The following is a 23,270-nucleotide window of genomic DNA, read 5'->3' on the forward strand; positions in this document are numbered from 1 at the left end:
GAACGAGGTCTCAGAGATAGAAATAACTTACAATTATTCTTAAAATTTAGAAACCTAGATCTATCTCCAGAAAACAATTCAGGAATGGGTATTTTTGATTCTGACATAGGGCTATGAATAACAAAATCCTGAATACTTTGCACCCGTGCAGCAAGATGATCCACACTAGAAGCCAGAGTCTGAACATTCATGTCTGCAGCTGAGCTCAAAACCACCCAGAGTTCAAGGGGATGAAAGAAGCTAAACAGACTGCAGCAAAGGAAAAGCGGGAGGGAAAAAAAAAAAATGTACTCAGGTCTTCTTTTTATCCCACTTCTGCGATGCATTAAACACTTTTAGGCCTGCTCTACTGTTATGATCCTTAGTGGTTGAGGATCACAAAATACTCCAGCTAAGTAACAAAACATAGGACAAGCTCTAGGGAGGTGGTAAACTGAACTGACCGCAAATCTGAACCTATCCAACACACTAGAGGCAGCCGGTGAACGTGACTAAAATCCTAGACGTCTCGAGCCAGCCTGAGGAACTAACTACCCCTAGAGAGAAAGACCTCACTTGCCTCCAGAGAAATAATCCCCAAAGATATAGAAGCCCCCAACAAATAATAACGGTGAGGTAAGAGGAAGGCACATACACAGGGGTGAAAGCAGATTCAGCAAATGAGGCCCACTAATACTAGATAGCAGAAAATAGAAAAGGGGTCTGTGCGGCCAGTAAAAAACCCTTACAAAATATCCACACTGAGATTTCAAGAACCCCCGCACCAACTAACGGTGTGGGGGGAGAAACTCAGTCCCCTAGAGCAACCAGCAAGCGAGGAAATCACATTTTAGCGAGCTGGACAAGAAACATGATGAATGCTGATAATCAAAAAATAAACAAGGAAAGGAACTGAGTATCCAGGTGAGCTAAATAGGAAACCAACCAAGGATAACGAACCAGCTGATGCTGCCAACCTGCTGAAAGACAACACTACACAGTACCGCTTGTGACCACTAGAGGGAGCCCAAAAATAGAGTTAACAACACCTGTCCAGTGATTACTCTCTTCGTATGATGTGTCCAAACTTTGTATACTGTAAATACTTGTACCTTATTATTACTGGTATCATTTACCTTTTGACTTTTGCCTGTTCTTTTCATTTATCTATACTTCATCTGCTCATTCCTTCATACATGCCCATCTGCATTGTGCCATTCCTTGGGGCATCTATCTGCCCTACTCGGTTTCCTTTTCTCAGGTTCTTAAGCTTGTATGGCATTTCTTGCTCAATTTCATCCCATATGTCATCATTTATAGAGCTGATATCGTTTTGCAACTTTTCTTTTACAGAACCAGACCCTTGATTGAGTCTAAACTTCCAGGAGACATTTATAGTGTAATGATATAACTGCTTTCATACCCCCTCCAGTCACCACCATATTTAGGAGCAGAGCATTTGCTGTTGGGGTTAATGAGTGGGATCTGGACTGCACCAAACCTAAATGTCTTAATTGTAGATATTAAAAAAAAATGCTGCTATTCGGCAGGCTAGATTCCTGTTTAAAGCATTTCAAAAGACTTAATATGACCTTCTGCATAAAGCGGAGAGATAGCTGCTACTGCACGGGTCATGTTTTCAGGATTTATTTAGTGTTGCACAGGTAGTGGAAGTATCATCAAGACCTCAGGAATTTTCTCACCTGTGCAACACTATGGAAATCCTGAAAACAGGACCCGTGGGGGCCGTGAGGACTGGAGTTTAGGAAACACTGGTTTAGACCATATTGAGCTGCATGTTAATATAAAAAAGGGACAGACGATTTATTTAACTAATATTACATTTACAGTATATCTCAGGTGAACACCATTAAAAAAAAAATTGCATACATTCCCACTAAAAAATATGTACCCCAAACATACAAAATTTCCAACCAAAACATTTCTGATAAGATGGAATAATAAAAATGTCAGGGAATCCAAAATGTGAAGACAAAATAATAAAGGAAATCACTGGATCCTGCTCCAGCGACCCCGGCTTCTATCAGTAGTCACCGCTATACTGACTCTGGGGGCGGCACTGGTGATATAGGAGGTGGTGATGTCAACATCAGTTGGCGGCTCAGGGGTCACAGAAGCTTGTAGTAAAAGCGTCCATCTAGAACATTCCACGTGAGTTTTCCTTGTGTCGGTGTCTTTATTATATATTATTATTTTAACAGTTTTAAAATCCAGGCTAAAATCTAATGAATAATCCACAAGCCATAATGGGGAAAGGAGAAAGTGATGTCCGGGGAGATGAGTGGCGGTGCAAAGAGGAAGTTCTTACAGGTAACCGTCCTGATGAGGAGTCACCACGAAATAAATAATAGAAGAGTCACATTCTCCTCATTCACCAGACTGGACAATTCTGGGATAGAAGTTTTTTTGTTTTTTTTTCAGTTGTTTTGGGCCGTAGATTCCCCATTCAGCTTAAACACAGTTTATATATGGCTGACAGTCCGATGGCGCTATGTAGGATAACATCGGCTGTGCATCTACAAAATGGATTTAAGAGAATAGACTGAGAGGATAGATCATCAGTGACATGTATCAAACCTCGTTTAGTCTTTTTTTATGATATCTATTATGGCTTCGGGATTAATATGTAATGTAATTGATATACTGAACTGGCAGAGCTTCAAACATACTTGTTTTAAGATATTTGCCTCATAGTTACAGCCAGGAGTAGATTATAAGAGAAAGGAGAATAATGCCTGGGCTTATCCAGCCTATATTTGCACCATTGCCATGACTTCCTAATACACGACCATACGGCTCCTCCGCTGTATGCTGCACATTTAGCTGTCAGAGAGCATGTGAGATGTACTCCACCTGATGGCACTGACTCCTAAGCATTTCCCGTGACACGAGTGGTGGTGAGGTAGTCACTGAGAAATAGGCAACATTTTCAAAGCACACACCAAGCTATGCAATATATGGAATCATTTTCATTTTTCAAGAACAGTCCAGGGCCACAGACATGTAATTAGTGATGTTAGTATAGACATACAATTATACCTGAGTCTGCTGTCCGATGTCTCTCTCGAATCCTCTGTAGAGATGAACGTCTGACAAAGTGTTTATCTGTTCTCTATGGATCGTGACAGGGTCACTGGTCCTGCACATGAGGGGAAATGTGTTACAAAGGTTGCTTTCCTGCGTGATGTGAAAGCCATCAGTGTTTTCTCCAGCATGATATGTGCTGAGAGCAATTCAGTCGCTATATGGGCATGGCTTTTATGGTGGGTAGGTCAGAGATGGGCAGGACCTCTACCCACCATATCTCAACCTCCAGGGTGTAGCTGGAGGGAGTTCAATGTCTAGCTAGTTTTTTTTCCCGCTCTCTGTGTGTGGAGGAAGGAAGCCTCCAGACGGCTAGCTCCTGCAAGAGCTGCTATATGTGTTGTCCCAGAGGCACTGGGCAGGACTGTGTATGAACTGTTTACTTTCTTTTGACCCAGAAAGACTGTTTTTTTTTCTGTTACCAGTTTGGGGTTTTGGTTTATGAATAGTGATGATTGAATATACTCGTTAATCGAGATTTCCCGAGCACGCTTGGGTGTCCTCCAAGTATTTTTTAGTGCTCGGATATTTAGTTTTCATCGCCGCAGCTGAATGATTTACATCTCTTAGCCAGCATAAGTACATGTGGGGGTTGCCTGGTTGCTAGGGAATCCCCACATGTAATCAAGCTAGCTAAGAGATGTAAATCATTCAGCTGCGGCGATGAAAACTAAATCTACGAACACTAAAAAATACTCGGAGAACACCCGAGCGTGCTTGGGAAATCTCAAGTAACGAGAATATTTGCTCATCACTATTTATGAAGTAATAAACCACCCAGACTTTAACCAAACATGGTCCTGTGTCTACCTCGTGGAGCAGCTAAGTGAGCTAACCTTCCACAGGACAGAAAGAAGAAAAATGCTCCCATATGATCCATCAGTGCTTGTTACAGGCCGTTATCTGCCTTCATAAATATATAGTAGTAATATGCAGGTAAATAGTATTTAAATCATGTTGTATGAAATGTTTTACTTTTTCTCAAATTTGTAATTTTCTAATGTAGATGAATAAAAAATTTTAGTCTATTTTGTTAAAAAATCCATTCACTTTTATTCTTGGCAGATGAGTATACCACCAACCCCGAAGGACATCTGATATCTTCGTATTTGAAAGTAGAATATGATAGCTTCAAACAAGAAACATATGAAGAGCATGACAACATCTTAGATATATCGTCAGCCCTTCCTAGAGAAGAACTATCTTCTAATTCATTACAGACTGTTAAGCAAAATAAAAGGGTGGAAAATAAAAATGCGTCCATAGAAAAGAAGTCAATTTCATGCTCAGAATGTGAGAAATGTTTCACAGATAAATCAAAATTTGCTAAACATTGGAGAACTCACACAAGAGTGAAACAATTTTCTTGCTTAGAATGTGGGAAATGTTTTAATCGGAAATCAAGTCTTGTTGTACATGAGAGATGTCACTCAGGAGAGAAGCCATTTTCATGTTCAGAATGTGGGAAATGTTTTAGAGAAAAATCAACTCTTGTAATACATCAGAGAAATCACACAGGAGATAAGCCATATTCATGCACAGAATGTGGGAAATGTTATACCAAGAAATCTCATCTTATTATACATGAGAGAATTCACACAGGAGTGAAGCCATTTTCTTGTTCAGAATGTGGGAAATGTTTTACAAATAAAGGAATTCTTGTTACACATGAGAGATATCATACAGGACAGAAGGAATTTTCATGTTCAGTATGTGAGAAACATTTTTATAAGAAAGCTCATCTTATTATACATGAAAGAATACACACAGGAGAGAAGCCATATTCATGTTTTGAATGTGGAAAATGTTTTACAGAAAACGCAAAACTTGTTACACATCAGAGAATTCACACAGGAGAAAAGCCATTTTCTTGCTCACAATGTGGGAAATGCTTTTCTCGGAAATCGCATATTGCTGAACATGAGAAATGTCACGCTGAAGAGAAGCCATTTTTATGTTCAGAATGTGGAAAATGTTTTACTAGTAAACGTTATCTTATTAGACATGAGGGAATTCACACAGGAGAGAAGCCATTCTCGTGTTTAGAATGTGGGAAATGTTTTACTAAGAAATCTCATCTTGTTACACATGAGAGAATTCACACAGGAGAGAAGCCCTTCTCATGCTCCGAATGCGAGACATGTTTTACTACAAAATCACATCTTGTTAGACATCAGAAAAGTCACACTGGAAAAAAGCCATTTTAACCTTTTAGTAAATAAGCCCAATTTTTCAAATCTGACGTGTTACTTTATTGTGGTAATAACAATGGAATTTTTCAACTTATCACAGTTACCTGAGAATCAGGGGTGTAACTACAACAGGTGCAGGGGTTGCAATCGCACCCGGACCCTGGAGCCTAGGGGGCCCTAAAAGTCCCTTTGGCCTATACGTAGAAAAAGACTATTGCTATTAAAGATTTAAAATATTTGGGGGCCCCGTTGGAGCTTTCGCATCAGGGCCCATGAGTTTCAAATTACGCCACTGCTGAGAACGTTTTTTTTTTTCTGACACATTGTATTTTATGTTAATAATAAATCTAAATCAATATGTTTTGCTTTTCTTAAAGTTTTAGAAATTTGACAAGCAAAATTTGCAATATTCAAACTTGGTTTATACCCATAAAGTAAATAGTTATACTACACAAAAAAATAACTAACATTTATCTTCTTTGTTTTTTTATGTCAGCATAAATTTTCAAATGTCCTTTTATTTTGTCAGAAGTGTTAAAAGTTTAGCAGCAGGTTTTCATTATTTTTGGCCAATTTCTAAAACTTATTTTTTTAGGGACCTATTTAGTTTTGAAGTGATTTTGAGGGTCCTAGGTTTTGGAAATTCCCCAGAACTAATATTTTTTAAAAACAACATCCCATAAAGTTTACAAGACCAATTTCAGAAAGTTTGTTAACCCTTCAGATACTTTATAAGAAATAATGCAAAACAGAATTATTGTAACAGCAAATTGTGGGGGCTATGAAAACCTGAAAAAATGGAGTTAATAATAATAATAATAATAGTTTTATTTATATAGCGCCAACATATTCCGCAGCGCTTTACAACTTATAGAGGGGACTTCTACAGACAACAGACATTACAGCATAACAGAAATCACAGTTCAAAACAGATACCAGGAGGAATGAGGGCCCTGCTGCTCGCAAGCTTACAATCTATGAGGAAAAGGGGAGACACAAGAGGTGGATGGTAACAATTGCTTTAGTTATTTGGACCAGCCATAGTGTAAGGCTCGGGTTACCGTGGACACTCACCCTAAGGCTCGGGTGTTCATGTAAAGCTGCATGAACCAGTTAACTGCCTAAGTATGTAACAGTACAGACACAGAGGCTATTAACTGCATAAAGTGTATGAGAACATGATGGAGGAACGTGATTATGTTGTTGTTTTTTATTAATAGGCCACACAGGGATAATTAGGTTAATGCGTTGAGGCGGTAGGCCAATCTGAACAAATGAGTTTTTAGTGCACGCTTAAAACTGTGGGGATTGGGGATTAATTGTATTAACCTAGGTAGTGCATTCCAAAGAATCGGCGCCGCACGTGTAAAGTCTTGGAGACGGGAGTGGGAGGTTCTGATTATTGAGGATGCTAACCTGAGGTCATTAGCAGAGCGGAGGGCACGGGTAGGTTGGTAGACTGAGACCAGAGAGGAGATGTAGGGTGGTGCTGAGCCATGGAGTGCTTTGTGGATGAGGGTAGTAGTTTTGTACTGGATTCTGGATTGGATGGGTAGCCAGTGTAATGACTGGCACAAGGTAGAAGCATCGGTGTAACGGTTGGCGAGGAATATGATCCTGGCAGCAGCATTCAGGACAGATTGGAGCGGGGAGAGTCTGGTAAAAGGTAGGCCAATTAGTAGAGAGTTACAATAGTCCAGACGAGAATGAATAAGTGAGACAGTAAGAGTTTTTGCAGAGTCGAAAGTAAGAAAAGGGCGAATTCTGGAAATGTTTTTGAGATGCAGATAAGAAGAGCGAGCCAGTGATCGGATGTGGGGGGTGAATGAAAGCTCGGAATCAAGGATGACTCCAAGGCAGCGGGCATGTTGCTTTGGAGTAATGGTGGAACCGCACACAGAGATGGCAATGTCGGGCAAAGGTAGGTTTGTAGAGGGAGAGAACACGAGGAGTTCAGTTTTTGACAGGTTCAGTTTCAGATAGAGGGAGGACATGATGTTAGAGACAGCGGTAAGACAATCACTGGTGTTTTCTAAAAAGGTCGGCGTGATAACAGGAGAAGAGGTATATAATTGGGTGTCGTCAGCATAGAGATGGTACTGGAAACCAAATCTACTGATTGTTTGTCCAATAGGGGCAGTATACAAAGAGAAGAGGAGGGGGCCTAGGACTGATCCTTGAGGAACCCCAACAGTAAGGGGAAGGTGAGAGGAGGAGGAACCAGCAAAACAAACAGTGAAGGATCGGCCAGAGAGATAGGAGGAGAACCAAGAGAGAACGGTGTCCTTGAGGCCGATGGAGCGGAGCATAGTGAGGAGGAGCTGATGATCCACAGTGTCGAATGCTGCGGAGAGATCCAAGAGAATTAGCATGGAATAGTGACCATTAGATTTAGCTGTTAGTAGGTCATTAGAGACTTTAGTGAGGGCAGTTTCAGTAGAGTGTAAAGAGCGGAAACCAGATTGAAGAGGGTCGAGAAGAGAATTATCTGCGAGATAGCGGGTAAGACGGGAGTGGACCAGGCGTTCCAGGAGTTTAGAGATGAAGGGAAGATTAGAGACAGGTCTATAATTAGCGGCACAATTTTGATCGAGGGAGGGCTTTTTAAGTAGTGGATGTATGATGGCATGCTTAAATGAGGAGGGAAAAATACCGGAAGTGAGGGAAAGGTTGAATATTTTTGTTAGGTGAGAGGTGACAGCCGGGGAAAGGGACTGGAGGAGATGCGACGGAATGGGGTCGCTGGTGCAAGTGGTCGGGCGAGAAGATGCAAGGAGCCTGCTTACTTCTTCTTCTGTAACTGGTTCAAAGTCAGAGAGTGAACTAGATGCAGTGGGGGAGGGAGGACAGTGCTTGGTATGAAGAGATTGGGAGGAGTTCTATGCACAATTTATTAAAAAAATCAAAAAAGGTACTTTATTACATATAATGATAATACAACAATGTACGGTAGTTCAAAAAAGCACAAACACAATATATAACCCTAGTAAAAACACATGGGTCCGAGGCATAAAGAATACTAGTAAACACCATCATGATGCTGAAATAGAGGCACTTTAAATGTTAAATGTATCAGTATATCTTGTCAGCCATATATAATAGTAGCTATTCTTGGACATCAATGTAGTCCCATTATGCTGACACACGAGTGAGAAAAAAAGCTATTTTAAAGAGTTACCTAGGACTGCCATAGTGACGTAACGCTCACACAGGAAAGAAAGCTAGTGCCCTTAACAGCTCAATCGCTTACCCATGATGGAAGTGACAGAATGCCGAGGAACCAAGTCTACCCCCTGACGCGTGTTTGCTTTATCGAAAGGGAATGAGCAAGATTTCCCCAGACCGGCATTTTATAGTCATCTTCATTATGCGGCGTGTCAGTATTGCTCCTCCGCACCGCCGTCACCGCTGACAGTAGCTCTCTGTTCCCCGGCATTCACCAAGCGCGCATGTCATGTGGAAATCCCCAGATGACGTCAATGGACATGCGCATTTGGGAAACTAAAGCCGGAGGTACGAGGTCTCTCCAGAGGGCACGGAGCGCATGCGCGAGACAGCGACCATCATATTGAAGCCAAAGAACAGAGGAAGAGAAAATACATCCGATAGCAGCCATAATCTTGGAGTCCAACCAGAAATAAGATTTAAAAGAGACATGGTATGTAATACCATAGTTATAGTAAGATGTGCATATATAAAGTGCAGGAATCCAAAATGTGAAAATAAAAAGAACAAAATGAAAAATGTCACAAAAAAACCTGAAAATGTGCAAATGATAAATATACCTAACCTAAATATAAAGCACATATAAATATAAGATATGTAAATTGTGGGGGCTATGAATCTGGGGGGGTCTGTGGGTGCAACTTTTATGCTGTGGGGGTTATATTGCATGTGGGGTGACTGTAGGGGCTACAATCATACCTTGTGGGGGAACTATGGGGACCACCATCAAATGTGTAGGGGTCACCATCATACTTTATTAGGGGAGCTGTAGGGCTCATGTCTACATTTTCTGAGACCCATAACTTTTTCAGATTAATGGAGCGATGTGAGGGCTTGTTTTTCTGCATTCTGAGCTGATGTTTTCATTGCTATCAGTTTGGGGTAAGTATAATGTTTTCTTTGCTTAATGCATTTGTTTGCGGTGTTGCGGGAGACAAAAAAACAAAATTCTGGCGTTTTGATTCTTTTCTTATTATGGCATTTACAGATGGAGTTAATCAATTTTATATTTTGGTAGATCAGACATTTATGGATGTAGAGAAGTCAGAGTCATTTTTTAGTTTTGTTTGCTATTTTTAATGGAAGAGAGGGGATTGAAATTTATCTTTTATTTTTATAATATTTGTAAAATATTTTCTTTAAAATTTTTATTGTATTTTGTTTTCCTCTTAGGATAATGAACCTGCTATCAGCCAATCTCATGTATTATGGGATTGCTGTGTATAAAATCATGGTCTCCTATGAATGCCAGCCATGATGTCCTCAGCAGACCCCTGGTTGTCATGGTAAACAATCGGTGCCCTGTGATTGTGTAGCAGTTTGGCCGATGGCTGGCTAGAATGGCATCAGCATTCAACAGGTCAACAGCCATGGGCAGAGCACCACTCCACTCACGGCTGTTAGTCAGATGATGGCTGAATAACACAGCCATCATCTGCCAGCAGCATATCAGCTACTGAGCCTGCATCAAAGTCATGCAGACGGCATATGATGTACCGGTATGTTGTATGTTGGGAAAGGTTTAATCAGTTCAGCAGATTAGATATAGTGGCTCAGCAAACAATATCACTAGTGATAGGATTAAATGTGCAGCTCAGCAGACAGTATGACACATAAGACTAGATACAGCAGTTCAGCAGTCAGAATCACACTTGAGAGGATATACAGCTCAGCATATGGTATCACGGGTGCCTGCAATATATACAGCGATTCAGCAGATTGTATCTAACGTGCAAATTAGATACATTAGTTTAGAAACCAATAGCACATGTGACTAGATTCAATGAAAATGAAGACGTATCACACATAAGATTAGATACACACACAGATGGACATACCTTAGACCTTATCTTCACCTTCCTCTGCTCCCTATCTTGCCTTACTACCTCACCTCTCCTCCATCTGACCACTATCCACTCACTTTCTCATCCCTGTCCTCCTCACCTAACCCCCATGTCCAGCAATCAGTGCCCCTTTTTCCTCGCAGAAACCTTAGACACCTAGACATTCACACACTCTTACTCTATTTTACCGCTGTCCTCCATATCTTCACTCCCAGACACAGACAGCGCCATCGTTTTCTACAACGTCATTCTCGCGTCAGCTACTGACTCGGTCATCCCTCTCGCGCATGGCAGAGGGAGAGACAAAATCAATAAACAATCCTGGCACAAAAACCTCAGTAAAAAGATTTAGGTTGCAGAGCAGTGCTGGAAGAAAACACATTTGCAAGAAGACTTTAGCGATTCAAAACAGCAACTTTCACATTCAAGTCGGCCCTCACCTCTACTAAACAGCTCTACTTCACAACTCTCGTATCTTTATCCCACAACCCCAAACAGTTATTCAACACTTTTAACTCCCTCCACTGGCCCCTCCGGCCTCAAACATCTTTACAGAAGAATTAAATATGAGGAGGACTTGAGTCATAATGTATCTCAAAATGTAAATAGTTTATTCAGGCCATGTTCACACTTTGCGGGTTTTGCCGCGGATCCGCAGCGGATTTGACACTGCGGATCCGCAGCAGTTTTCCATGCAGGGTACAGTACAATGTTACCCTATGGAAAACAAAACCCGCTGTGCCCACGCTGCGGATTTCCGCGGGAAAAGACGCGCGGCTTTTCTGCGGAAAAAAAGAAGGAGCATGTCACTTCTTGGTGCAGAATCGCTGTGATTCTGCACCCATAGAAATGCATTGATCCGCTCACTTCCCGCACGGGGCTGTGCCCACGTTGCAGGAAGTTAAGCGGATAATGTGCCGATGGTACCCGGGGTGGAGGAGAGGAGACTCTCCTCCAGGCCCTGGGAACCATATTTTGGTGTAAAAAAAAGAATTAAAATAAAAAATGAAGCTATACTCACCTCTCAGCGCTGCCCGCGGCGTCCGGTCTCAGTTGCTGTGGTTGCAGGACCTGTGGTGACGTCGCAGTCACATGACCGTGACGTCACGAAGGTCCTTGTCGGCACAGCCGCGTGCAGCGCCGAGGAGATCGCGACGTCAGAGGGTGAGTATAACCAATTTTTATTATTTTTTACATTACTATTGATGCTGCATATTGCTGCATATGCAGCATCAATAGTACAGGAGTAATCCCGCAGCGGAAACCGCGGAACAAACCGCAATAAATCTGCAGGGATAACCGCAGCGGGTTTGCCCTGCAGATTTATCAATTCCGCTGCGGGATTAACCCGCAGAGGAACCCGCAAAGTGTGAACGTGGCCTAAGGGTAGATATTTACCACATAGACTAAATACAAATAGATATAATAGGATATGATAAAATAGTCTGATTCCCCCCCCCCCAAAAAAAAAAAAAAAAAGGAGTAACAGTCACAGGGTGGATCAGGGCAACATATTATTCTAAATAATAACATATACATGTAGAAGGCAATGCACATAAACAATGTAACTTAAACAGGTAGGACAACCAGTCACTTGTTTGTACTGAGACTAATCAGTCCCACCTATAACTATCACCGTGTTTAGCACTAGCATGCATTGCTAAAAGCCATTACAATGTATCAGACATAAGTAGCATAATGTATGCATCAATAAATCATCAAGGGTTAATTACCCAAATTGTGTCGCCTCTTGTCCACGATGTGACCGCAAATCCGACGCGAGTTTTGCGAGTATAAACACTCACTTCCTCAGACCACTGCCCCTTCCCCATAACCTTCCTCCTCACCATCGCTGAAGAGCTCACTCATCTCATCTCCAAATGACACCGCACCACTTGAGTGCTTGACCCCATCCCACCTCCTCCTCAAACTCCCCACCACGCTTATCCCAGTCTGAACCCACCTCTTCAACCAATCGCTAATTTCTGGTACCTTCCCTTCTGCTTCCAAGCATGACACCTATACTAATGAAGCCATCCCTCAACCCGACCTCTACATCTAGCTATTGCCACATGATGCTGCACCTGTTCCCCTCCAATCTACTCAAACAGCATGTTAATGCTGAACTTTCCTCCCATCTAACTCACTCTTTGACAACCTACTGTACCATCCAGCTTCCGTCCCCACCACTTCACTGAGGCTGCCCTGATCAAAATTACTAACGACTAGTGTTGAGCATTCCGATACCGCAAGTATCGGGTATCGGCCGATACTTGCGGGTATCGGAATTCCGATACCGAGATCCGATACTTTTGTGGTATCGGGTATCGGTATCGAAACAACATTAATGTAAAAATGTGTAAAAGAGAGAATTAAAATAAAAAATATTGCTATACTCACCTCTCCGACGCAGCCTGGACCTCACCGAGGGAACCGGCAGCGTTGTTTGCTTAAAATTCACGCGTTTACTTCCTTACGTGAAGTCCCGGCTTGTGATTGGTCGCGTGCCGCCCATGTGGCCGCGACGCGACCAATCACAGCAAGCCGTGACGTAATTTCAGGTCCTTCAGGATTTTAAAATTACGTTCTGGCTTGTGATTGGTCGCGTCGCGGTCACATGGGCGACGTGACCAATCACAAGCCGTGACGTCACGGGAGGCTGGACACGCGCGCATTTTAAAATACGCACGTGTCCTGTCTCCCGTGACGTCCCGGCTTGTGATTGGTCGCGTCGCCCATGTGGCCGCGACGCGACCAATCACGGCAAGCCGTGACGTAATTTCAGGTCCTTCAGGATTTTAAAATTACGTTCTGGCTTATGATTGGTCGCGTCGCGGTCACATGGGCGACACGACCAATCACAAGCCGTGACGTCACGGGAGGCTGGACACGCGCGCATTTTAAAATGCGCGCGTGTCCTGCCTCCCGTGACGTCCCGCCTTGTGATTGGTCGCGTCGCCCATGTGGCCGCGACGCGACCAATCACAGCAAGCCGTGACGTAATTTCAGGTCCTTCAGGATTTTAAAATTACGTTCTGGCTTATGATTGGTCGCGACGCGACGCGACCAATCACAAGCCGTGACGTCACGGGAGGCTGGACACGCGCGCATTTTAAAATGCGCGCGTGTCCAGCCTCCCGTGACATCACGGCTTGTGATTGGTCGCGTCGCCCATGTGACCGCGACGCGACCAATCACAAGCCAGAACGTAATTTTAAAATCCTGAAGGACCTGAAATTACGTCACGGCTTGCCGTGATTGGTCGCGTCGCGGCCACATGGGCGGCACGCGACCAATCACAAGCCGGGACTTCACGTAAGGAAGTAAACGCGCGAATTTTAAGCAAACAACGCTGCCGGTTCCCTCGGTGAGGTCCAGGCTGCATCGGAGAGGTGAGTATAGCAATATTTTTTATTTTAATTCTTTCTTTTACACATTAATATGGATCCCAGGGCCTGAAGGAGAGTTTCCTCTCCTTCAGACCCTGGGAACCATCAGGGATACCGTCCGATACTTGAGTCCCATTGACTTGTATTGGTATCGGGTATCGGTATCGGATTGGATCCGATACTTTGCCGGTATCGGCCGATACTTTCCGATACCGATACTTTCAAGTATCGGACGGTATCGCTCAACACTACTAACGACTTACAGCCAAAGCTAACGGACAATCCTCTATACTCCTCCTTCTAGACCTGTCCTCTGCCTTCTACACAATTGATCACTCTCTTCTGCTACAAATCCTCTCTTCCCTTGGATCTCCTCATACCTTTCCAACCACTCATTTAGTGTCTCCCACTCCCATATTACCGCCTCCTCCCACTCTCTGTTGGTGTCCCACAAGGCTCTGTCTTGGCACGCATACTCTTCTCAATCTATATCTTTGGCCTAAGATAAGGATAATTCATAAAGTCCCACGGCATCCAGTACCATCTATACGCTGATGACACATCTGCCTCTCTTGCCCTGATGTCTCCTTTCTGCTGTCCAGAATACAGAGTGTCTATCAGTCATATGTTCCTCCTTCTAATCATGCTTCGGCTAATGCAATATCCTCCTTTGTGGCCTCCCTCCAAACACTCTCGCACCTCTCCAGTCCGTCTTTAACTGACTATTCCACCTCTTTCCTCGCTACTCTTCCATTTCTCCCCTCGACAAATCCCTTCATTGGCTCCCAATTCCCCAACATACACAGTTCTAACCACTGACATTGACCTACAAAACCGTCCGTAATGTCACCTTTGTTTGTCTCCAAATTAAAATCCCGATATCTTCCAACACGTAATATCTCTGGTCCTCTTAAGACCTCTTTCCCTCCTCAACACTTATTCCCAGGGCCGGCTCCAGGTTTTTGAGGGCCCCGGGTAAAAGAGTCTCACTGGGCCCCCCTTTAACACATACCACAATTCATGAATCACAGATACAGCAGAGAAATATAGGTATAGTCCAATGCCAGAATTCACTTGTTACATGAGTGATAGCTATTGTAAATTCTACAATACCATACAGCAGAGGGGCTTTATATAAGTCAACCCCTTATATGCCAATTTTTGTGGAAAACTTTTTAGGCTATGTGCACATGTTGCAGAATTGCTGCGGAAATTTCCACGGCAATTCCGTAACTCCTGCTGCGGGTATATCGCATGCGGAATTGGCATGCGTTTTCCCGCTAAACACTAGCGTTTTACAAGCGTAATTAGCTTGCGGAATGCAAGCGTTTTCCAAGCGATCTGTAGCATCGCTTGGTAAACTGATTGACAGGTTGGTCACACTTGTCAAACATTGTTTGACAAGTGTGACCAACTTTTTACTATTGATGCTGCCTATCCCCGGCAGTCTTCTCGCTCTTCGCGATGCTCCGGTCCCAATAATGCATTGCGACAATGACCCCAGATGAAGTAGCACTCTCGCGAGACCAACGTCATAACAGGTAATTTTCGCAATGCATTATTGGGAATGGAAGCATCGCGAGGAGCGGGAAGGCTGTCGGGGACGCCAGAAGGTGAGAATATCATGATTTTTTATTTTAATTCTTTTTTTTCTAACAATTATATGGTTCCCAGGGCCTGGAGGAAAGTCTCCTCTCCTCCACCCTGGGTACCAACCGCACATGATCCGCTTACTTCCCGCATGGTGTGCACAGCCACATGCGGAAAGTAAGCGGATCAATGCTTTCCTATGTGTGCGGAATCCCTGCGATTCCACACAAAGAATGAACATGCTGCGTTTTTTTTCCAGAATGCGATTCTGCCGCGGAAAAAAACCGCAGCATGTGCACAAAAATTGCAGATTGCATTCTAATAATAGGATGCTTAATGTATGCGCTTTTTTGCGTTTTTATAGAGAAAAAACGCGGGGAAAAAAAAGCAAAAAATCCTGAATGTGTGCACACAGCCTTAAAGTAAACATTAGAAATTATTAACGTAGAACATTTGTAAAAGGGCAAAATGGGTTGCAGGCTGCAGCATCACAACATATCAGTATTCGTTGTCCCATTGTTTTGAATTCACTGTCGATTTGTAGTGCTGATGACTGACCCCAATAAGTGACATGTGCAAAAATGTATACATACAGTACATGTACATGGCACACATGTACATGGCACACACACGTACATGGTACACACATACATACAGTACATGTACATGACACACATACATACAGTACATACATGGCACACACGTACATACAGTACATGGAACATACGTATGTGGAACACACATGTACATGGCACACACACATACATACATGGCATACACATACATACATGGCACACACATATATACTTGGCACACACGACACATACATACATGGCAGACACATGCTGCACAACAAATGCTCATTTGATACATGTGATTCATATAAACACATACACATAGCTCATAGACAGCACACACTACACATACCACACACTATACACACATCAATTACACACACCTCACCTACAGTACACTGCTTTATGCTGTAGGGAATGAGATGTTCCACAGTATCAGATGCAGCCCTCCTTCTCCCAGCAGCACTGTCCCAGCAGACACCTCTCTGCCCTCTCCTCTGCTGGGACTGCCGACAAGAGCAGGAGGAGCTGACAGGAGCCATCATCACCAGGAGCAGCACACACAAAGGGTGCTGCACGACTTATGGTACCTCACATCACAGCTCAGCTCAGGTATGTAGGTGCCAGCCCGGGTCTTAGCACTCCCTCCCCTCAGAAGCTCCGTGCAGGACAGGAGGATGGTGCACTGGCCTATGAATACATGGCCTGTGGTGACATCACGGTCACATGGCAGGTCACATGATCGTGATGTCACTACAGGTCCTCAACCAGTCTCTACATCGGAAGATTCACTGATTATGATTATCAGTGGAGCTTCTGCTGTAGTGGCTGGGGGGCCCCTAACGCCGGCCCTGGCTGTATCCCAGACAGCATGAGTGGGCCCCCCTGTCTCGCCAGGGCCCCGGCACTTGCCCAGGTGCGCCGGGTGCTGACGCCGGCCCTGCTTATTCCTTCCTCATCCAGTATCTTCCAATGCATAATATCTCTGGTCCTCTTAAGACCTCCTTCTCTCCTCCACACTTATACGCTCCTCATCCAGTCACCTCCAAAATTCTCCCGAGTATTCACCATCCTCTGGAATTCTGGGCCCCAACATGTCTGATTATCCACCACACTCGGAACGTTCAGATTGAACTCGAAAACCCATCTGTTCTTACAGCCTGCAATGACCCCAGTGTCACCTCACCACCCCCGGAAGTGCCGCAAACCCCTAACCTACTGTCTCTCTCCCCATTATCCTGTGGAATATAAGCCCACATGGGCAGGATCCTCTCCCCTCTGTACCAGTCGATTATTGTTAGTTTGTTCACTGTAATTTATATTTGTATGCTGCATGTAACCCCTTCTCATGTACAGCACAATGGAATCAATGGTGGTCTAAAATAATAATGATACAAGAATACACAATGTTTGCCCATGCCAATCTTCAGTTTGTTGCCTCTCTTCTCCATGTATACTCACTTCTGTACATCCAGAAACTCCAGCAGTTCAGTGTCAGTCATGTGACCCGAGCACACGTTCCCCTGCCAGTAGAGGGCGCCCCCCCAGCTTCTGTTGCCAACACAAGATATACAGCATGTAGAAGTCAGGGTGAAACTGAGGGAGAATGTGGGTATAGGGGTTCAGGTCATTGTACATTCAGATAAATGTAATTATAGTGCTTTGGAACAAAGCACTATACTGTTATTCCATCGTGGTAAACTTCTTCTTATTATTATTATTAGGCTTTTTTTCGCAGTTAATGCGGCCCGAACCGCTGAACGCACAGACTCCAGTGAGGTGTCATTTCGAAGCCAGCGTCCACGAGAGGTGTGCTAAGTTATTTTCATGTCGATCGGATTTGTAGTTTTGGTGCAATTTGCATTTGAAAATTGTTTCCCCCTCATTGGAAAGCATTGTTTCAATGCATTTCAATAGGGACATTTTCCTATATGTTTAAAATGGGCTGGTTTCTGAGGCAATTTCTAAAAATAACTTAACTGCCAAATGCCACCTGGCTGATTAGCTCATTGATATGCGCAGTCAGACGCAGCATACAGCGCAGAGCCTCGCAGCATACAGCGCGGAGCCCCGCAGCATACAGCTCAGAGCAGCGCAGCATACAGCGCAGAGCCCCGCAGCATACAGCGCAGAGCCCCGCAGTATACAGCGCAGAGCCGCGCAGTATACAGCGCGGAGCCGCGCATTATACAGCACGGAGCCGCGCAGCATACAGCGCGGAGCCGCGCAGCATACAGCGCAGAGCCTCGCAGCATACAGCGCGGAGCCCCGCAGCATACAGCGCGGAGCCGCGCATTATACAGCACGGAGCCGCGCAGCATACAGCGCTGAGCCCCGCAGCATACAGCGCAGAGCCCCGCAGTATACAGCGCAGAGCCGCGCAGTATACAGCGCAGAGCCCCGCAGCATACAGCGCAGAGCCCCGCAGTATACAGCGCAGAGCCGCGCAGTATACAGCGCACAGCCACGCAGTATACAGCGCAGAGCCGCGCAGTATACAGCGCAGTCAGACCCAGTTACTATGCCAACGCCTATGAACTCTACATGAGTCCAGCACACAAGTTTTGTCAGATAATATCAGCTCTTAAAGTGACAGCACAGCACAATTCCAAAGCACTATCTGTAGTCATATTATAATTATTGCCCCGCTCACCAATTCGGACCCAGAGTGGCGCCGCCCGCCAAATCGGACCCAGAGTGACCCGGCCCACCAAATCGGACCCAGAGTGACCCGGCCCACCAAATCGGACCCAGAGTGACCCGGGCCACCAAATCGGACCCAGAGTGACCCGGGCCACCAAATCGGACCCAGAGTGACCCGGGCCACCAAATCGGACCCAGAGTGACCCGGGCCACCAAATCGGACCCAGAGTGACCCGGGCCACCAAATCGGACCCAGAGTGACCCGGCCCACCAAATCGGACCCAGAGTGACCCGGCCCACCAAATCGGACCCAGAGTGACCCGGCCCACCAAATCGGACCCAGAGTGACCCGGCCCACCAAATCGGACCCAGAGTGACCCGGCCCACCAAATCGGACACAGAGTGACCCGGCCCACCAAATCGGACCCAGAGTGACCCGGCCCACCAAATCGGACCCAGTGACCCGGCCCACCAAATCGGACCCAGAGTGACTCGGCCCACCAAATCGGACCCAGAGTGACCCGGCCCACCAAATCGGACCCAGAGTGACTCTGCCTACCAAATCGGACCGCCTGAGGGGCACCCAAGTGTGAAAGTCTTGCAGGGGCAGCCTGGGCACCATTCCAAAGCACTATCTGTAGTTCCTTCAGGAAATACCCATCTAGTTATTATAGTGCTTTGGAACAAAGCACTATACTGTTATTCCATCGTGGATAACTTCTTCTTATTCTTATTATAGTGCTTTGGAACAAAGCACTATACTGTTATTCCACCGTGGATAACTTCTTCTTATTCTTATTATTATAGTGCTTTGGAACAAAGCACTATACTGTTATTCCACCGTGGTAAACTTCTTATTCTTATTATTATTATTCAGTCCGCACGTAATGCGGCCCGAACCGCTAAACTCACAGACTCCAGTGAGGTGTCATTTCGAAGCCAGCGTTCCTGAGAGGTGTGCTAAGTATTTTTCGTGTCGATCGGATTTGTAGTTTTGGCGCAATTTGCGTTTGAAAAAAGTGTCTCAATGCATTTCAATAGGGAAATTTTCCAATACGTTTATAATGGGCCTGATTTCTGAGGCAATTTCTAAAAATAACTGCCTCCTGGCTGATTACCTCATTGATATGCGCAGTGAGACCCAGTTACTATGCCAACGCCTATAAACTCTACCAGTCCACCAGGTCACAAGTTTTGTCAGATAATATCAGCTCTTAAAGTGACAGTACAGCACAATTACAAAGCACTATCTGTAGTCTTATCATTATTGCCCCGCTCACCAAATCGGACCCAGCCCACCAAATCGGACGAGAGTGCCCCCGCTTGCCAAATCGGACCCAGAGTGCCCCCGCCTGCCAAATCGGACCCAGAGTGGCGCCGCCCGTCAAGTCGGACCCAGAGTGGCGCCGCCCGCCAAATCGGACCCAGAGTGGCGCCGCCCGCCAAATCGGACCCAGAGTGGCGCCGCCCGCCAAATCGGACCCAGAGTGGCGCCGCCCGCCAAATCGGACCCAGAGTGGCGCCGCCCGCCAAATCGGACCCAGAGTGGCGCCGCCCGCCAAATCGGACCCAGAGTGGCGCCGCCCGCCAAATCGGACCCAGAGTGGCGCCGCCCGCCAAATCGGACCCAGAGTTGCGCCGCCCGCCAAATCGGACCCAGAGAGGCGCCGCCCGCCAAATCGGACCCAGAGTGGCGCCGCCCGCCAAATCGGACCCAGAGTGACCCGGGCCACCAAATCGGACCCAGAGTGACCCGGGCCGCCAAATCGGACCCAGAGTGACCCGGGCCGCCAAATCGGACCCAGAGTGACCCGGGCCGCCAAATCGGACCCAGAGTGGCGCCGCCCGCCAAATCGGACCCAGAGTGGCGCCGCCCGCCAAATCGGACCCAGAGTGGCGCCGCCCGCCAAATCGGACCCAGAGTGGCGCCGCCCGCCAAATCGGACCCAGAGTGACCCGGCCCGCCAAATCGGACCCAGAGTGACCCGGCCCGCCAAATCGGACCCAGAGTGACCCGGCCCGCCAAATCGGACCCAGAGTGACCCGGCCCGCCAAATCGGACCCAGAGTGACCCGGCCCGCCAAATCGGACCCAGAGTGACCCGGCCCGCCAAATCGGACCCAGAGTGACCCGGCCCGCCAAATCGGACCCAGAGTGACCCGGCCCACCAAATCGGACCCAGAGTGGCGCCGCCCGCCAAGTCGGACCCAGAGTGGCGCCGCCCGCCAAGTCGGACCCAGAGTGGCGCCGCCCGCCAAGTCGGACCCAGAGTGGCGCCGCCCGCCAAGTCGGACCCAGACTGGCGCCGCCCGCCAAATCGGACCCAGAGTGACCCGGCCCACCAAATCGGATCCAGAGTGACCCGGCCCACCAAATCGGACCCAGAGTGACCCGGCCCACCAAATCGGACCCAGAGTGACTCGGCCCACCAAATCGGACCCAGAGTGACCCGGCCCACCAAATCGGACCCAGAGTGACCCGGGCCACCAAATCGGACCCAGAGTGACCCGGGCCGCCAAATCGGACACAGAGTGACCCGGGCCACCAAATCGGACCCAGAGTGACCCGGGCCACCAAATCGGACCCAGAGTTACCCGGGCCACCAAATCGGACCCAGAGTGACCCGGGCCACCAAATCGGACCCAGAGTGACCCGGGCCACCAAATCGGACCCAGAGTGACCCGGGCCACCAAATCGGACCCAGAGTGACCCGGGCCACCAAATCGGACCCAGAGTGACCCGGGCCACCAAATCGGACCCAGAGTGACCCGGGCCACCAAATCGGACCCAGAGTGACCCGGGCCACCAAATCGGACCCAGAGTGACCCGGGCCACCAAATCGGACCCAGAGTGACCTCAACCCTGAGGGGCTACAACTACCAAACCAGCGCCTGAGGGGCACCCAAGTGTGAAAGTCTTGCAGGGGCAGCCCGGGCACCATTCCAAAGCACTATCTGTAGTTCCTTCAGGAAATACCCATCTAGTTCTTATTATTATTCAGTCCGCACGTAATGCGGCCCGAACCGCTTCACTCACAGACTCCAGTGAGGTGTCATTTCGAAGCCAGCGTCCCCAAGAGGTGTGCTAAGTATTTTTCGTGTCGATCAGATTTGTAGTTTTGGAGCAATTTGCGTTTGAAAATGTTTTTTCCCCTCATTGTAATGCATTTCAATAGGGAAATTTTCCCATAGGTTATAATGGCCGGGTTTCTGAAGCAATTTGAAATGTACCTGCCACTTGCCACCTGGCTGATTAGCTCATTGATATGCGCAGTCAGGCCCAGTTACTATGCCAACGCCTGCGAACTGTACATGACCACACCAGCACAGTTTTGACCGGTAAATATCAGCTCTTAAAGTGATAGCACAGCACAATTTCAAAGCACTATCTGTAGTCTTATTATAATTATTGCCCCGCTCACCAAATCGGACCCAGCCTGCCAAATCGGACCCAGAGTGGCACCGCCCGCCAAATCGGACCCAGAGTGGCGCCGCCCGCCAAATCGGACCCAGAGTGGCGCCGCCCGCCAAAATCGGACCCACAGTGGCGCCACCCGCCAAATCGGACCCAGAGTGTCGCCGCCCGCCAAATCGGACCCACAGTGGCGCCGCCCGCCAAATCGGACCCAGAGTGGCGCCGCCCGCCAAATCGGACCCAGAGTGGCGCCGCTCGCCAAATCGGACCCAGAGTGGCGCCGCCTGCCAAATCGGACCCAGAGTGACCCGGGCCACCAAATCGGACCCAGAGTGACCCGGGCCACCAAATCGGACCCAGAGTGACCCGGGCCACCAAATCGGACCCAGAGTGACCCGGGCCACCAAATCGGACCCAGAGTGACCCGGGCCACCAAATCGGACCCAGAGTGACCCGGGCCACCAAATCGGACCCGGAGTGACCCGGGCCACCAAATCGGACCCGGAGTGGCGCCGCCCGCCAAATCGGATCCGGAGTGGCGCCGCCAGCCAAATCGGACACGGAGTGGCGCCGCCCGCCAAATCGGACCCAGAGTGGCGCCGCCTGCCAAATCGGAGCCAGAGTGGCGCCGCCCGCCAAATCGGACCCAGAGTGGCGCCGCCCGCCAAATCGGACCCAGAGTGGCGCCGCCGGCCAAATCGGACCCAGAGTGGCGCCGCCGGCCAAATCTGACCCGGAGTGGCGCCGCCGGCCAAATCGGACCCAGAGTGGCGCCGAACGCCAAATCGGACCCAGAGTGGCGCCGAACGCCAAATCGGACCCAGAGTGGGGCCGCCCGCCAAATCGGACCCAGAGTGGCGCCGAACGCCAAATCGGACCCAGAGTGGCGCCGAATGCCAAATCGGACCCAGAGTGGCGCCGCCCGCCAAATCGGACCCAGAGTGGCGCCGCCCGCCAAATCGGACCCAGAGTGGCGCCGCCCGCCAAATCGGACCCAGAGTGGCGCCGCCCGCCAAATCGGACCCAGAGTGGCGCCGCCCGCCAAATCGGACCCAGAGTGGCGCCGCCCCCCAAATCGGAGCCAGAGTGGCGCCGCCCGCCAAATCGGACCCAGAGTGGCGCCGCCCGCCAAATCGGACCCAGAGTGGCGCCGCCCGCCAGAGTGGCGCCGCCCTCCAGATCGGACCCGGAGTGGCGCCGCCCGCCAAATCGGACCCGGAGTGGCGCCGCTCACCAAATCGGACCCGGAGTGTCGCCTCCCGCCAAATCGGACCCGGAGTGGCGCTGCCTGCAAAATCGGACCCAGAGTGGCGC

The 23,270-nt window shown here is 47.6% G+C and overlaps 1 protein-coding gene across 1 annotated transcript in view; it reads left to right on the forward strand.

Annotated features, from left to right (window-relative positions):
* Positions 1 to 23,270, forward strand: part of LOC143786182 (uncharacterized) — a 113,552-nt gene that overhangs the window by 73,503 nt on the left and 16,779 nt on the right. The window contains exons 5-6 of the mRNA XM_077275470.1: positions 4,585 to 5,113; positions 5,180 to 5,265. Coding sequence (XP_077131585.1) covers positions 4,585 to 5,113; positions 5,180 to 5,265 — 615 coding nt within the window. The remainder of the gene's footprint in view (positions 1 to 4,584; positions 5,114 to 5,179; positions 5,266 to 23,270) is intronic.

This window comes from Ranitomeya variabilis, chromosome 7, assembly GCF_051348905.1.
Source record: "Ranitomeya variabilis isolate aRanVar5 chromosome 7, aRanVar5.hap1, whole genome shotgun sequence".
In the NCBI taxonomy this organism is placed as follows: Eukaryota; Metazoa; Chordata; class Amphibia; order Anura; family Dendrobatidae; genus Ranitomeya; species Ranitomeya variabilis.